This window comes from Mytilus californianus, unplaced genomic scaffold (genome assembly GCF_021869535.1).
Source record: "Mytilus californianus isolate M0D057914Y unplaced genomic scaffold, xbMytCali1.0.p SCAF_11, whole genome shotgun sequence".
NCBI classification, from domain to species: Eukaryota; Metazoa; Mollusca; class Bivalvia; order Mytilida; family Mytilidae; genus Mytilus; species Mytilus californianus.
The window spans coordinates 53,682,378-53,698,246 of NW_026262593.1; the positions used below are offsets into that span (position 1 = coordinate 53,682,378).

General features: G+C 32.3%; 2 protein-coding genes across 2 annotated transcripts in view; both read left to right on the forward strand.

Annotated features, from left to right (window-relative positions):
- Nucleotides 1-13,747, forward strand: part of LOC127720329 (28S ribosomal protein S22, mitochondrial-like) — a 30,278-nt gene extending 16,531 nt beyond the window's left edge. The window contains exons 5-8 of the mRNA XM_052226898.1: nt 8,168-8,251; nt 12,207-12,352; nt 12,663-12,879; nt 13,552-13,747. Of these exons, the coding sequence (XP_052082858.1) occupies nt 8,168-8,251; nt 12,207-12,352; nt 12,663-12,879; nt 13,552-13,662 (558 nt within the window). The 3' untranslated portion in view covers nt 13,663-13,747. The remainder of the gene's footprint in view (nt 1-8,167; nt 8,252-12,206; nt 12,353-12,662; nt 12,880-13,551) is intronic.
- LOC127720327 (uncharacterized) lies at nt 2,069-6,856 on the forward strand. Its single transcript, XM_052226896.1, has 3 exons — nt 2,069-3,631; nt 5,308-5,347; nt 6,492-6,856. Exon 1 carries the CDS (start codon nt 2,289-2,291, stop codon nt 3,627-3,629), a length of 1,341 nt encoding a protein of 446 aa, XP_052082856.1. The 5' UTR covers nt 2,069-2,288; the 3' UTR covers nt 3,630-3,631; nt 5,308-5,347; nt 6,492-6,856.
- Nucleotides 13,748-15,869: the final 2,122 nt, after the last annotated feature.

The window sequence follows — 15,869 nt, forward strand, 5'->3', positions numbered from 1 at the left end:
AATTTTCAGACCAATCAGGCAACCCGTTGTTGGGTTGCTGCCCCTGAATTGGTAATTTTAAGAAAATTTTGCAGCTTTTGGTTATTATCTTGAATATTATTATAGATAGAGATAAACTGTAAACAGCAATAATGTTCAGCAAAGTAAGATCTACAAATAAGTCAACATGACCAAAATAGACATAGACCAAGGTGAGCGACACAGGCTCTTTAGAGCCTCTAGTTTTTTAATAAGATAGAAACATTAGTTGACGTTATAACATTTAATATTGAAATATTATACCTCAAAAACCAACAAGTTCTCAATCTTTAGATAATAGAATAAAAAATTATTGTAAGATTATGCAAATGAAAATTACCCTATGTTTTCCTGCAACTATTCATCTTCAGTTTCCAAAATGGATAAGCAACTCTTAGAGTAGAAAAAAAGTATACCTATTTTTGAATAAAGGATGTTTGCTCCTCTTGTTTTTAAATTTTTGCCAGATATTCTGAATCCTCTGGTTTTATCTATGTATAAATGCCATTGAACGTTTTGCCTGCTAACCCCTACTTTTCTTTTCATATTTTTATTACATATAGTTTTAAAAGCCATATTTGAAAATCTCAAAAAATCCTTGTTAATTTTTCATTGTTTTTGAAAGGAAAAAGGTACCGATGTTAAATGTATGAAAAATCTAGAGAGAATCATTTCCTGCCAAATTTCAATGGTTTATATCTCGAAAGCAAGCTCACAGACCCTTCATTTTTTCTGCCTTTATGGTTCCTTTAATTATATACTATCAATTTATAACAGTGTTTTAAAAAGCTTGTTATTTTGAAACCGAGTAGCGAACATCCTTTATTACAAATGCTCTCAGACAACTTTTATAGGTTAATGCTCTGCGTCTTTTGGCCCCGTTTCCTTCAAGGATGCTTGATAAACTTTGTTAGTAGAATCTTTATTTGTAATTTCTTTTTTGATTTAAAAAAATGTATTTCTTTTTTCTAATTTAAAGAAATGTACACTTTAAACACGAAACTGTGAACATTACTTAATCAAAATATGAAATTGCAACTAAAAAACAATTATTTCGGAAAGTAAGGAATCAACTGTCATTGACTCATATTTATCTTTTTTCGTCCACTGACATGAAAAATGAAGGTTTTATGGAAATCTACACCATAATAAAATTCTGATCTGTTTGTACAGTTGAATTTAAACTAGTATGGTAAAACATTTAGCATTTGGTATGATGAAAGGTTAGAGCATGGTTTGAGTATTCAAACTACTGTATCACTAGCCTGTAAACACTGAGGTTGTGAGTTTGAATCCTGCACATGTCACGTTTGTCTGAATCTAATCTTAATTAACTACAATTGTCAGTTTTCATACCAAAGGTAACTGGTTCTCTCCAGGGAATCTGGCTACCTCCACCAATAAAAACTGATTGCTACAAAATAGCACAGTAGTGCTAAAAGTGGCATTAAACATAAATCAATCAATTAAAACATTTTGGCTTCCTCCACAAAAAAAACAAACAGAAAAACTGACTGCCACGAAGTAGCACAGTAGTGCTGAAATCAATCAATCAATCAATCAATCAATTAATCAACCAATCAATCAACTAATCAACCAATCAAAACATTTTCCAAATTCACAGTAAAACAATCAACTAAATTGCCAAGTTTGAATAACACAGTACTTTTGGATCAACATCCTCTCCTATATATATATTTTCATAGGTAAATTAATAAAACAGTCAATGCTATTAAGGGCATACGATACAGTAACAGGGGAAGTAATGACGTTGCTAACGTAAATTGTTATTTTCGCGACGTCAAACTGTGACTTATCGGGAAAAGATGCAGTTTTCGACTGATTTTTATCATTCAAACTGATTTAACTTGAAAATGAGTTCATGGACCCTTCTTTTTTAAAATGACATTTGGTTTGATTACGTATGAAGATTATGTGTACCAATTTTCATGAAAAAGTCAATAGTGCAATTATTTTAAATTTGATAAATATACAGCAAAAAATGACGTTTTTTTTCTACATTCATGAACATTTGATAAATATGAATTATATATCATAACCCGGGCTTGACTCGGGTTAATAGTGAACCTTTTATTATGTGCCAGCCACACGCCTATTTTACAGTTGAGTGATTTTTTGTATGTCCAGGTAGTATATAAGGCCAGGTGACCTGAGTAGTATCCTCTTTTATTTCAAGGCCGCACGCATTTAAGTACGTATCAAGCAGACCCTGTTTGATCGATACACGTGTCTATACTATAGATTTTCAAATGGCAAGGTCTCGTAGACCATCTTCTTCAGAATCTGAAGATGAAAGAAACTATGAGGAGATTATGAAGCTTTTTGCTTCCGAGGATGAGTTTGACGCAAGTTTCTCCGGGTTTTCTGAAAATATAAGTGTGAATCACGCTTCAAATACACCGGAGTGCATTCAGGTTTTAGATAAACCGGATATAGATTCTATTTCACAAACTGTGAGTACAAACGTAAAAACTAATAAGAAAACAGTGGTTGTGCCTACAGAAAAAGGACCTGGAAAAGGTCCAGGCAAAAATAAGAAAGGCAAAGCACCTTTGAAAAGAAGTATTCAAATTACGCAGGACGAACCGTCCGCTAGCTGTAGTAAGCCAAAGGCTCCCAGAAAAACTTCTAAAAGTAAACAAGCTCAAGCCGAGCAAAATGAGTTACTGAAACAATTATTTGCTGACTTATCTAGTAATATTGTGTCTGCAATAAATGTCAATAGTAGTGGTACTGCAGGTCCAAGTAGTGACTCCCATAGTTTTATACAGGAACTTGAAGATAATGACATTAATGAGGTCGAAAATGACCAAAATGTTTTCAATTTGTTTGAAACTGATGATTTGTCTGAACATGAGAGTAATGTTGATCCCACACAACTTGTCGTTGAAAGTGAAGACGAGGAGTTTGATTATGAAATGCCAAAAATTTTTGAGGACGATGAACGGTTTGATTCTGAGGTCAGCCCTTCGATAGCATCAGTCATAGAAAAAATTTGTAAGAAAAAGTCGGATGTTACATCTTTGACTAAGGATAGCAAGATACCTAGCAATTGTAAAGCTTTAGTACCACCACCTGTCAACCCAGAAATTTGGCAATTTTTAGCCCGTAGAGCTAAGACTGAGGATTTGATTTCTCAGAATATTCAAAAGCTAACAGGGGCAGGCATGGTCCCTTTGATTAAGGTGGCGGAATTATTACGAGGGAAAAATCCTTGTATTAAGACAATGAGAGAGTTAATTTCAAGAGCTATTTCTATACAGTGTAATTTGCATTTTGAGCTATCTATTAAAAGGAGAATGAATTTGAAGCCTCATATTGAACGTAAATTCCATCAATTGTGTAACAGAAATGAGGTCGTGGGTGAAAAACTCTTTGGAGATGATATTAGTAAAAGACTTCGGGAGATTAATGATGTACAAAAGATAAACAAAACTTTCAGTTCAAAAAACTACAGAGGCCGATCCTATCGGCGAGGGTACCGGTTTGGTATGTCAAACCCAAGAGGCAATTTCAGAGGGCAGAGCCGCTACCCAAGAGGGTCATACAGGCAACCCATGATGAATTCTCAATACAGAAGAAAAAATTGAAGGTTGGTATTACATGTAAACATGTTGAAAAAGTTGGCTTAAACATTGGTAAATTAAAATATCATATTAGAAATTGGAAAAAATTAACATCAGATAGTTGGGTATTAGAAACAATTACTGGTTACAAAATAGAATTTGATGAGATACCAGTTCAGAAAATAATTCCAAGACCTATAAAATTTAATAAAAATGAGGAAAGATTAGTTGATACAGAGGTATCTGATATGTTAAAAAAGGGAGCAATTAAAATTTCACACCATGAGAAAGGTGAATTTATTTCAAATCTCTTTCTTGTAAAAAAGAAAAATGGAACATTTAGACCAGTTATTAACCTGAAAAAATTAAACAGTTATATTCAGTATTATCATTTTAAACAAGAAACTCTTGAAGTTATTTTGAAAAGCATCTCTAGAAATGCATTTTTTACAAGCCTGGATTTGTCCGAGGCATATTGGTCTGTAGCGATACACGAAGACAGTAAAAAGTATTTGAAATTTATGTGGAATAACAAATTATATAATTTTGAATGTCTCCCATTCGGAATAGCTTCAGCTCCAAGAATATTTACAAAAATCATGAAAGTGGTATTTTCACATGTGAGACAGATAGGCATTAGTTCTTTCTTTTATATTGATGATTCCCTATTACAAGCACTTTGTTTCGAACAAGCAAAAAGAAACACACATTTTGTAAATGATTTAATAGATTCACTAGGTTTTTCAATAAATATAGAGAAATCAAATTTTATACCTTCACAAAGAACAATGTTTCTGGGATTCATTATTGATTCAGTTTTGTTCAAGGTATTTTTACCAGAAGATAAAATACAAAAAATTATAGAAATTTCATACAAAGTGTTTGAAAGGAAGATTACACAAATTCGTACGGTTGCCCAATTAATTGGGTTATATTCTTCATCTTATCATGCAATTACACTTGCACATTTACAGCATAGATATTTGGACATTGACAAAACAAAAGCTTTACAAAAATCTTTTAAAAATTTTAATGCTCATATGTCTTTGTCGGTGGAGAGTAAAAATGAGATTTTATGGTGGATTCAAAATATTAAAAAAGAAAATGGTTGTCCAATTCGACAAGAGCCTCCAAAAGTTTATTTACAAACTGATGCGTCGTTGATAGGTTGGGGTGCAGTATTTGAGAAAGATTGTACCCAAGGTAGATGGAATATAGATGAATGTCAGAATCATATTAATGTGTTAGAATTAAAAGCAATAATTTTGGCATTGCAGGCTCTTTGTAGATCTGTTAAAGATTGTCATATTTGTGTTAGAACAGACAGCGCAGTAGCGGTTGCATACATCAATAATCAAGGGGGATCAATATTATCGCTTTTAAAACTTGCAAAAGAAATTTGGTTTTGGAGTACTGAAAGAAAAGTATTTATATCTGCGGTACATATCCCAGGAAAACAAAATATACAACCAGATAATTTATCTAGACAATTTAATGATTCTTCAGAGTGGAAACTAAATAGTTCAGTTTTTGAAAAAGTGACTTTAAGTTTATTTAACCCAGAGATTGATTTGTTTGCGTCTCGTTTAAACAAACAACTGCCAAAGTATGTTAGTTGGTTTCCTGATCCAGAAGCTTATGCTTCAGATGCATTTTCTCTCTCTTGGAGTAATTTATTACCATATATTTTTGCTCCTTTCAGTCAGTTGCCAAGAGTCCTACAGAAAATAGAAGAGGACAAGGTAAGGAAGGCATTAATTATAGCTCCTGTTTGGACCACACAAACATGGTTTCCAAAATTATTAGAATTATTAATTTCTACTCCACTAAAATTACCAAATTGGTCAGATCTATTAACTTTGGCTCACAATGGTCAAAGACATTCAATGAACAAACGAAGATTATTCCTTATCGCTTGTATTGTATCCGGCGATATCTCATTGATAAAGGCTTTTCAAAAAGAGCTGTTAGAATTCTCTCCGAATCATGGAGAGATTCAACCAATAAACAGTATGAATATGCTTGGAGGAAGTGGATTTTGTGGTGTAGTAAAGAACAAATTAATTCCACTTCTCCATCTGTGATACAAATTTTGAATTATCTATCTTTTTTGTATGAAAACAAAAAATCTTACAGCTGTATTAATTCTCATAAATCAGCTATTTGTCAGACTCTGACATTAATGGGTATGGCTGAATTAGCAAAAGATAAACACATAACTAGATTTATGAAAGGCATTTTTAATTTAAGGCCGTCTTTACCTAGATATACATTTACATGGAATGTTGGTACAGTTTTGAAGTACTTATCACAATTATATCCAAATGAGAATTTATCTCTAAAAATGTTAACTCTGAAATGCATTGCTTTATTTGCATTGTCATCAGCTCAAAGATCACAAACACTTGTTAATTTAGATCTGAGATTTGTATTGTAACAGACAATTCTTTGATTTTTAAGATACCAGTTTTACTAAAAACAACTAAACCAAACAAATCTAATTTGGATGTTATCATACATAAATATCAAAAACAGGATATTTGTCCTGTTAGATGTATTAAACATTATATTTTACGGACAAAGGATGTTCAAAAAAGTGAAAATTTATTCATTTCTTTTAGAACATTCAAACGTGTTACAACTTCAACTATTGCTCGTTGGTTGAAAATAGTGTTAGGTAATGCAGGAATTGATATAAACAAATTTAAGGCACACTCATATCGTAGTGCTTCAACTTCAGCTGCTAAACAAGCTGGAATTTCACTGAATGATATATTAAAAACTGCTAACTGGAGGTCAGCTTACACTTTTCAAAAGTTTTATTTTAAAGATATTGAAACTCCATTGCCATCATATACTGAAACAGTATTTAATTCTTATTTATAGCTAGTGGTTTACAGGAACTGTATGGTGGACCAGGAGGATCAGCTATGGTTTTTCTACGTACATGTTATGATGTATCTAGCATTTCTGCGAGATGAATGGTTTTTGGACATTCCATTTGGTTTTTTGCAACAGGAGTTTGCTGACATTTGGAGTTGAATCGAACAGTTTTAGTCAATAGCATTAAATTTCGAGAACGTTTGAGAAGAAGCATAGAGAAAATGTGATAATTTAAGAATAATGAGAAAACAACAGTGTTAATTTGTTACATGTGAGAGGCATTTTAAAGTGAACTTTATAGAGTATTAATTGTTTTCTGAAGATTGTAACAGATTTTTGTTTTTGAACATAATAAAAGTTATTATGAAGCTTATGTCTTTATTCCACAAAACAAAGAAATATTCTATTATTTCATGATAGTCATTGCAATTCTGGGTAGTTTTGGAGTAATGTTATTGAGACAAAATGTGATAATTTATGATCTACTACATGTACATATTATGTAGAGTGGTAGTTAGGTTTTCTACTAGAGGATGTTTTATATTTGGTATTAATAGATAATAGAGACTGTTTATGATTTTGGTATGAAAACAGAAACATCTAACACATGGAATAAAAAGATAGTAGATAGACATATTGGTGATTGTGTATTCTCTTTCGTACAAGTGATATACATGTATGGAGACAGATGAATTTTCTTTTTATCTGCAGTTAAATACTTTGATATGATTTAGGCTCATACATAGATACTTGTTAAAGTATGAGAGACCAATTGTTTGGTTATGGTGATTGATGTTCTTGTTGTTCTTGTTGGTATTTGCATTTTTGGCTGTAAAGAGTTCACTATTAACACGAGTCAAGCCCGGGTTATGATATATAATGGACCATCATCCAAACATCTGTGATGTGATGGATGAAGGTCATTATATGAGGAAGCCAAGGGCTTCCGAGGGTTAATAGTACCCTCCCTAGTGAAAACCCATTCCCGATGAGGTTTGATATAAATGCAAATACTGGTCGTGTTACTACCCATTTACACTGGAGATTTTACTGTTTGCCTCAAAATAAAAGAGGATACTACTCAGGTCACCTGGCCTTATATACTACCTGGACATACAAAAAATCACTCAACTGTAAAATAGGCGTGTGGCTGGCACATAATAAAAGGTTCACTATTAACCCTCGGAAGCCCTTGGCTTCCTCGTATAATGACCTTCATCCATCACATCACAGATGTTTGGATGATGGTCCATTATTTGTAAAAATAAAATGTACAAATTTATAGAACATTTATATAAAACAGAAATTACAAATAATTTAACAAAAAACAGCTTGTGTTTATCTTTTAAAACAAAAAAGTTATGTATTTCTGTCAAAAGGAAAAATACGTCCACAAATCCGAATTTTGAGGAAATATCTGAAATTTCAACCTCAATTTACTCAAAAAGTAGCACATGATGGTATATTTTTTATTGCATATTTGATTTAATCAGGTAAAAAATAGCCTACATGCAAATTTTCATCAAAATTTCATTACGGGATCAAAACTGTATCGTATGCCCTTAACTGTTTTCACCTGTTAAATGAATCATCGTGTAATGTATTGTGATTTCAGGGAAATAGTTATGTTGAATGTTGTTCCTGGATAATAAAAATTAAAATATCTATTATCGTTTTAGAATATATTGCATGAAAAGAACTACATATATATATTAGAGCGAGCATGCATACAGTTTGAACCAGACAGTCCAGATTTTATTAGGGTAAGAAATGTCATAAGATTTCATATTGGTTTGTATGCTTCTATGTTGTGAGAAACTCATTATCCACATATATAATACGGTCATTTTGATTTTGACTGTTCATGTGGAGGATTATGAGACTATGGCAATTTGTTTACGCCCCGTCAAAGACTGTATTATGATGTACCAATGTACATCCATTCATCCATCAACACTTGGTACTATAACTCAAAATTTATCATGTAATTTTAACACATTAGGATTGACAGAAGATAGCTCCTTCTCTAATTTAACTTTTGCAGCTTATTTTCACATAGCCCTCACTTTCTCCAATATGCCTGAATTGATTTCCTTAAATCTTGACATTATTGTTGGGGCTGATAAAGGAAGCTCCCTTTAGATTTTTTTAATTTTCTGTCTTTTTCATTCATGAGTTACTGGACTTCAATTGTCAGATTTAAGTAAAAATTTTATGTTTTGTTCCATAATATGATATAAAAAAGGAGATGTGGTATGATTGCCAATGAGAAAACTCTTCACAAGAGACCAAATGACACAGAAATTAACAACAATAGTTCACCGTGCCGTCTTCAACAATGAGCAAAGTCCATATTGCATAGTCACCTATAAAAGGCCTTGAAATGACAAATGTAAAACAATCCAAACCAGAAAACTAGTGGCCTAATATATGTAAAAAAAAATGAACGAAATACAAATATTTAAAAAGCAACAAACAACAACCACTGAACAACAGTCTCCTGACTTGGGACAGTACAACATAAGAACGAACTATAAAAATAAGGTGAAAAAAGATTAACTCATCAGATGGATACAAGTAGAAATACATCTAACAAAAACAAATGAGTTTGCTTGGATTGATTTGCATAATAACTGGAATAGTCGAACATAACACTGTTTGATTTAAAAAATGTTTCTGATGTGTCATTCTAGAGTTATGGGACTTTGATTGTCAGATAAATAAAAGACATTTTTTAATGTCATGCAGTTAAGCTATAGTGTGCTTGGATCAAATAGCTACACATTTAATACTGTTGTTAGATTGGTGAATGTACTCTTGATTTTGAAATTTTTCTGGTTTGTCATTCCATAGTTTTAGGACTTTAAACAGTCATAATTGACACAGTGCTTATATGCCTGAGGGTATCGTCGTGCATGCTTTTCTATAAAGCCATTTCATTTGCCTCTGATTAAATGCCTTCTAAATATCTCATTTTATTGATGGAACAATTTCAATAAGCACTAAAATAGTTTAACATGCGATCTTTGTGCAGCTGTTTATATTTTATTGTGACACAATGATATACTGCTTGAGGTTAAGGTTCTCTCCTTGTATTCTAACTTCCTCCACGATAAAAAATTAACTGCCTCTGTATGGCCAATAGTGCTGTAAGTGGCATTAAACACCAACAAGCAATTTGTCTGACAGAGATGTGATTGATTGATCAACATAAACTTTTATGATTGTCAGGTTCTGTCTCAGGATATTATATAAAAAAAGGTCAACAAATTTTGTTGTATAGAAAGAGAACAATGCGCTTGAGTTGATCTTAAAATGTTACCATAAAGAGTCCTCTTTAATTCACACACATTGTTACCATGGGTTTGTAGGAAAAAATCTTTTTTATCACCAGACTCTGGTTAGTAAGAAGTTGTACATAACAAAAGGAAATGTGGTATGATTGCCAAGGAGAAATAAAAAATGGTGGCAAAAAATAAACAAACATTGTGGAATTGACCTTTTATAGCTCACCGGGGCCCGAAGGGCCCCATGTGAGCTTATGCCATCACTTGGCATCCGTAGTTGTCCGTCGTCTGTCGTCTGTCGTCGTCGTCTGTCGTCGTAAACTATTTCAAAAATCTTCTCCTCTGAAACTACTGGGCCAAATACCTTCAAACTTTAACTAAATGTTCTTTAGGGTATCTAGTTTATAAATTTGATCCATCGACAAACATGGCCACCATGGCTAAAAATAGAACATAGGGGTCAAATTCAGTTTTTGGCTTATATCTCAAAAACTAAAGCTTTTAGAGCAAATCTGACATGGGGTAAAATAGTTCAATTGGTCAAGATCTATCGGCCCTGTAATTTTCAGACGAATCGAACAACCCATTGTTGTGTTGCTGCCACCGAATTGGTAGTTTTAACAAACTTTTGCAGTTTTTTGTTATTATTTTGAATATTATTATAGATTTATGTAAACTGTAAGCAGCAATAATGTTCAGCAAAGTAAGATCTACAAAAAAGTTAATATGACCATAATTGTCAATATACCCCTTAAGGAGTTATTGCTCTTTAAAGTAAAGACAATTTTACACAATTTGTTCATCAAGTTTGCTAACATTTAAAAATCTTCTCCTCTGAAACTACTGGGCCAATTACTTCAAACTTAGACTAAATGTTCCTTAGGGTATCTTGTTTATAAATTGTCTCCGAAATTTGTATCCATCAACAAACATGGCCGCCATGGCTAAAAATAGAACATAAGGGTCAAATGCAGTTTTTGGCTTATACCGTATAGCGGGTTATTTTCGCGGGTGAAAAATTTCGCGATTTTCATTGAATTAGGTATACGAAATATTTTGGCGGTTATTATTTTGGCGGATTTAAAACTTTATCAATACCTTTGCATGTACACCTTTAATTTGGCGGAATTTATTTTGGCGAATTTGTTCTATCCGCGAAAATAAGCGAAAATTTACACCCTGCGAAAAATAACCCGCTTTACGGTATCTCAAAAACTAAACCTTTTAGAGGAAATGTGACATGGGGTAAAATTGTTTAATTGGTTAAGATCAATCGGCCCTGAAATTTTCAGACGAATCGAACAACCCATTGTTGGGTTGCTGCCACCGAATTGGTAGTTTTAACAAAATTTTGCAGTTTTTTGTTATTATTTTGAATATTACTATAGATATATGTAAACTGTACAAAAAAGTTAATATGACCAAAATTGTCAATTGACCCCTTAAGGAGTTATTGCCCTTTAAAGACAATTTTACACAATTTGTTCATCAAGTTTGCTCACATTTAAAAATCTTCTCCTCTGAAATACAGGTGAGCGATTCAGGCTCTTGTTCTTTTGTGGTATACTGTGCAGCACTCTCTCTTAGCAGTATGATTCATGAGGTGAAATTGTTGATATATGTACTACAATACCTTTTCCTGTTATATAAGATTAAGTGAGTAAGAATATAGAAAGTTCAGATTAGGTGACTTTTCAGAAAAAAGTGTTACATAGTAAAGAATATTGTTATATTGTATGTGTTTAATTTTTAATTAGTTTGAACATTTGATATCAGAGGGTATCATCAGCTCACAAACCTTTCTAAAATTGTCTGTTTATAAATTTTGAAATAATAACTTATAAAGTTTCAACTCCCTCAGGCAAGGTTGATCTTAGATATGGATGGATTTGGCTATTTTTATGCCCCGTTTATGGGCATTATGTTTTTTGATGTGTGTGTCCTTTGGTACTTTCGTCCGTTTGTTGGTCTGTCCGTCCGTTTGTTCGTCCGTCTGTCTCACTTCAGGTTAAAGTTTTTCTGGTTAAAGTTTTTGGACAAGGTAGTTTTTGATGAAGTTGAAGTCCAATCAACTTGAAACTTATTACACATGTTCACTATGATATGATCTTTCTAATTTTAATGCCAAATTAGAGTTTTGACCCCAATTTCACAGTCCACTGAACATAGAAAATAGTGCGAGTGAGGCATCCTTGTACTATGGACACATTCTTGTTTAGGTCCTCTTTGGTTATATAGCTCTGTAACTATTTCCATTCTTATACATCTTTGGCTGTCAAATATTGGCTTTGAGCATTCCTTATGAAGATAAATCAAGAGAAGTGCTACAGACACATGGAATTTAAAATGTGATGTTTTCATTTTTTTTTTTTTTTGAAACTTTAAAATTATACATGCAAAGTTCATCCGATTTTTTTTTATCTCATTTTAGGTTTGTAACAGAGTATACAACCATGTAGCAGAAACACAGACTTTCGATGCTTTGAGATCGACCAGATTTTTTGGACCAATGACATTTTATTTCGCCTGGAATAATAGAACAGAACCCTTACTTACAGATATGATACAGAATGATTTGTAAGTTGTTGTAAATTAATCTTAAGGATGTACTTAGGTGAGGTTTAGGAATATGTGTCAGATGTTCGGACTCCTTGGTTTTTTTCCTTCAATACAGGGTAAAATACTTTGCCCCATAATACCCATTTTTCTTTTCATATAAGACTTCAATAACTTGTGAAAGGTAATTTACCAAAATTTAAACAGGTTCTTGATTTCTTTTCTTTCGATTTGAGATTCAAATAATACCAATGCAAATATCCTTTTTTTTGTCATTTAAATTCGAATATGTAAAGTGAATTGTCAGTTAAACAGAATTCAAATTTTTCAGGTTAGAAGATGCTATAGATTTGATAGAGTTATATCAGATTATTCATCCAGAAGTGAAAATGTTGGAAAGTATAAATATGGTTACCATGGAAATTGATAATGTTGAACAGTCTGAAGAGGCTATGAAACAATTAAAGAAAAATAAGCTAATGAATGGATATTGCATTAAAAGGGAAACAGATGAAAATACTATTAGTGAAAAACTGAAGATTTTAATGGTAAAGTTTTATTTGTAGCAGTATTGAGTTAACATTTATAATTGCTTATGAAAATAAATTTTTCAGTCAGAAACTATTCAGTATAACAAGCAATTGATTATCTTTGCAATTGATTTCATTTGCAAGATATTTTTACCAGGTCACCTTGAGCAAAAGCATTACTAAATAATGATCTACAGTCTGTTGTCCAATGTTATTAAAGTTTTCTTGGCTTTTATGAAAGGGATTAATGATATATTTGGTCAGCAGCTTGATTATTTGGAGTTGTAGTGTGCAAGTAAATTTAAATTTAACGTTTGCTGATAGTTCAAAATTTTACAATGCTCATTGTACAATTGAAAATTTTCATCAACCTTTTCGTAACTTCTTAGCAAGTGAATAATTATTTATTATAACTTTGAGTTCAAACTATTCTTCACCTCTATTGAAGAAAGTAGTTTTATATTGTTCTGGAGCTTGATAATGTTGAATTGTAGCATGTTAATAATTTTTACATCTCCTGTTTGCCAATAGTTTGAAATTTTACAGCATTCATTGTACAAGGACAAGTTTCATCCTAAAAGTTTTCTTTGCTACTTTGATTTTAGGGAATGATTAGTTATGTTTCAGCATAAAAATAAGGAGGTGTGGTATGATTGCTAATAAGACAATTATTTAAATTTAAATTTTCAGGATTTTTGTAAGTACCATGCCAGTAAAGAACATGCAGCAGAATTAGAACTTTCTATACAGACATATGAAGACAGACTACAATCACATCAGATAACACAACAAAATGCATAGTTGTCATAAATGTTTATTTCTAAATTTGTATAATGATTGTTTGCATTAAAATTGTATATATAATGTTTTGCATGTATTAAAAAGAGAGACTTTGTTGATGGTATTACTTATTGATCTAGAAAAAAATTAAACCACAGATATTGCTTAGCCTGTTTCATTTCATAATTTACTTTAAACCAAAAAATCAACAATGAATCATCAGCCCAGAACGTCTAAACTAGCAAGAAAATACAGACATTATTTAGTTAAAATTATAATGATCTGACCTTGAAGTCATAAAACATTGAGTCAGTTTTTTGTACTCATACTCCAAAATCAACCAATCAAATTGCTGGATTTCATGTTTTCAAGCATGATTTTTGTGCTCCAAGCCCTGAGCAAATTTTTATGACTTCAAGGCCTGATTTGAGGTTATAACTGATAAGCATGCTGATTTTGGAGTTCATGGATCTCTCAGCTTTTGTTTGTTACCTTGATTTGTGTCTTCCTTTTCGATTTATGAGATTTTTAACATCTGTTAACAACTGTGGTAATTGGTCTGTTTGCACACTACATGTTTCCACCCAACATATTCACCCCCCTGGATTCATTCGCGTCCAATTTTTTTCAAATACTGGTTACATTATTAGCTGCTTTTAAGATGTGTATATCAAAATAATTCTATTTGCATGAATAAAAAAATCATGATTTTTTTATACAACCGCAAAAAAATTGCGGTGGTATATTGCTTTGATGTCGTTGTTGTGGGCGTCGTTGTCAGCAGCGTCATCTGAAAACATTTAGTTTTGGTGACAATAACTTTAGTTTTAAGTGTATGGATCTCTTTTTTTTTCTCAAGATTTAAGAAATTATCAATTTTCTCATAAAAAAAAATTGGTGGTCACAATTAATTTTGCTAATTCTTTGTACACAGTAGGAAAACAGATTTACTAAGTATTGCACAACAGCATATTGATGAGTGTAATGCACAACAGCAAAAAAATCTTCAATTGAATATAAATTCAAATCATATAACCAATTTCAAGTTCTTTGACTACATTTATTTTGTGTCAGAAATCTATAATGGGTAAAGTATTTAATTACAATCTAAATTTAGACCTGTATCAGGCTTGAATACTGTGTCCATTTTTGCCCCAACTGTTCCCGGTTGGACCTCTTAATATTCTAGAGCTCTTTTTGATTTTGAATAGAGCATGTTTATAATGAGTGTGCCATCATGAAAATATTGATTACTCATTTCATTAAAAAAATATTCCCAAACACTATATATAGCTAAAGTGGGACTATTACAAATAATATGAATGTCCTAGTTTAAAACAATAAAGAAAACTTATCTTTATTTTATGAATTTATAGCAATACACGAACTAAAACACAATTAAAACATTATTCAATACAAAACCTTTTAAAAGGGTGTGAATGTGTGGGGTGCAAATGTTAAAACAGAGGCAGATTTAGGGAGGTCTAGGGGGCCGCCTCCCCTTTTGTAGAAAAAAAAATTGGTTGATTTATATAGGGAATCACTGAAGCATGATTGAAGCGGGCCCCCTCTTAGGCAGTCAGTGGCACCCCTCCTATGAAAATTTCTGGATCGGCCATTGGAAAGGGGACTAACATGGTTGGGAGTGAATGTAATTTGGGGCAAATGGACCCAGAATCAACTACTGTCACCATAATTTAACATTATAGTCTCAACCTTACATCATGTAAGTGAAGTTCAAGTTAACACAATGTATGGTAAGCCTATCGTCTCTCAACCTTACATCATGTAAGTGAAGTTCAAGTTAACACAATGTATGGTAAGCCTATCGTCTCTCAACCTTACATCATGTAAGTGAAGTTCAAGTTAACACAATGTATGGTAAGCCTATCGTCTCTCAATCTTACATCATGTAAGTCAAGTTCAAATTAACACAATGTATGGTAAGTCTATCGTCTCTCAATCTTACATCATGTAAGTCAAGTTCAAGTTAACACAATGTATGGTAAGCCTATCGTCTCTCAACCTTACATCATGTAAGTGAAGTTCAAGTTAACACAATGTATGGTAAGCCTATCGTCTCTCAATCTTACATCATGTAAGTCAAGTTCAAATTAACACAATGTATGGTAAGTCTATCGTCTCTCAATCTTACATCATGTAAGTCAAGTTCAAGTTAACACAATGTATGGTAAGTCTATCGTCTCTCAACTTACATCATGTAAGTC

Bases quoted from the DNA above. Each gene is read 5' to 3' on its own strand.
- LOC127720327 (XM_052226896.1), top strand. From the start codon at position 2,289: ATGGCAAGGTCTCGTAGACCATCTTCTTCAGAATCTGAAGATGAAAGA.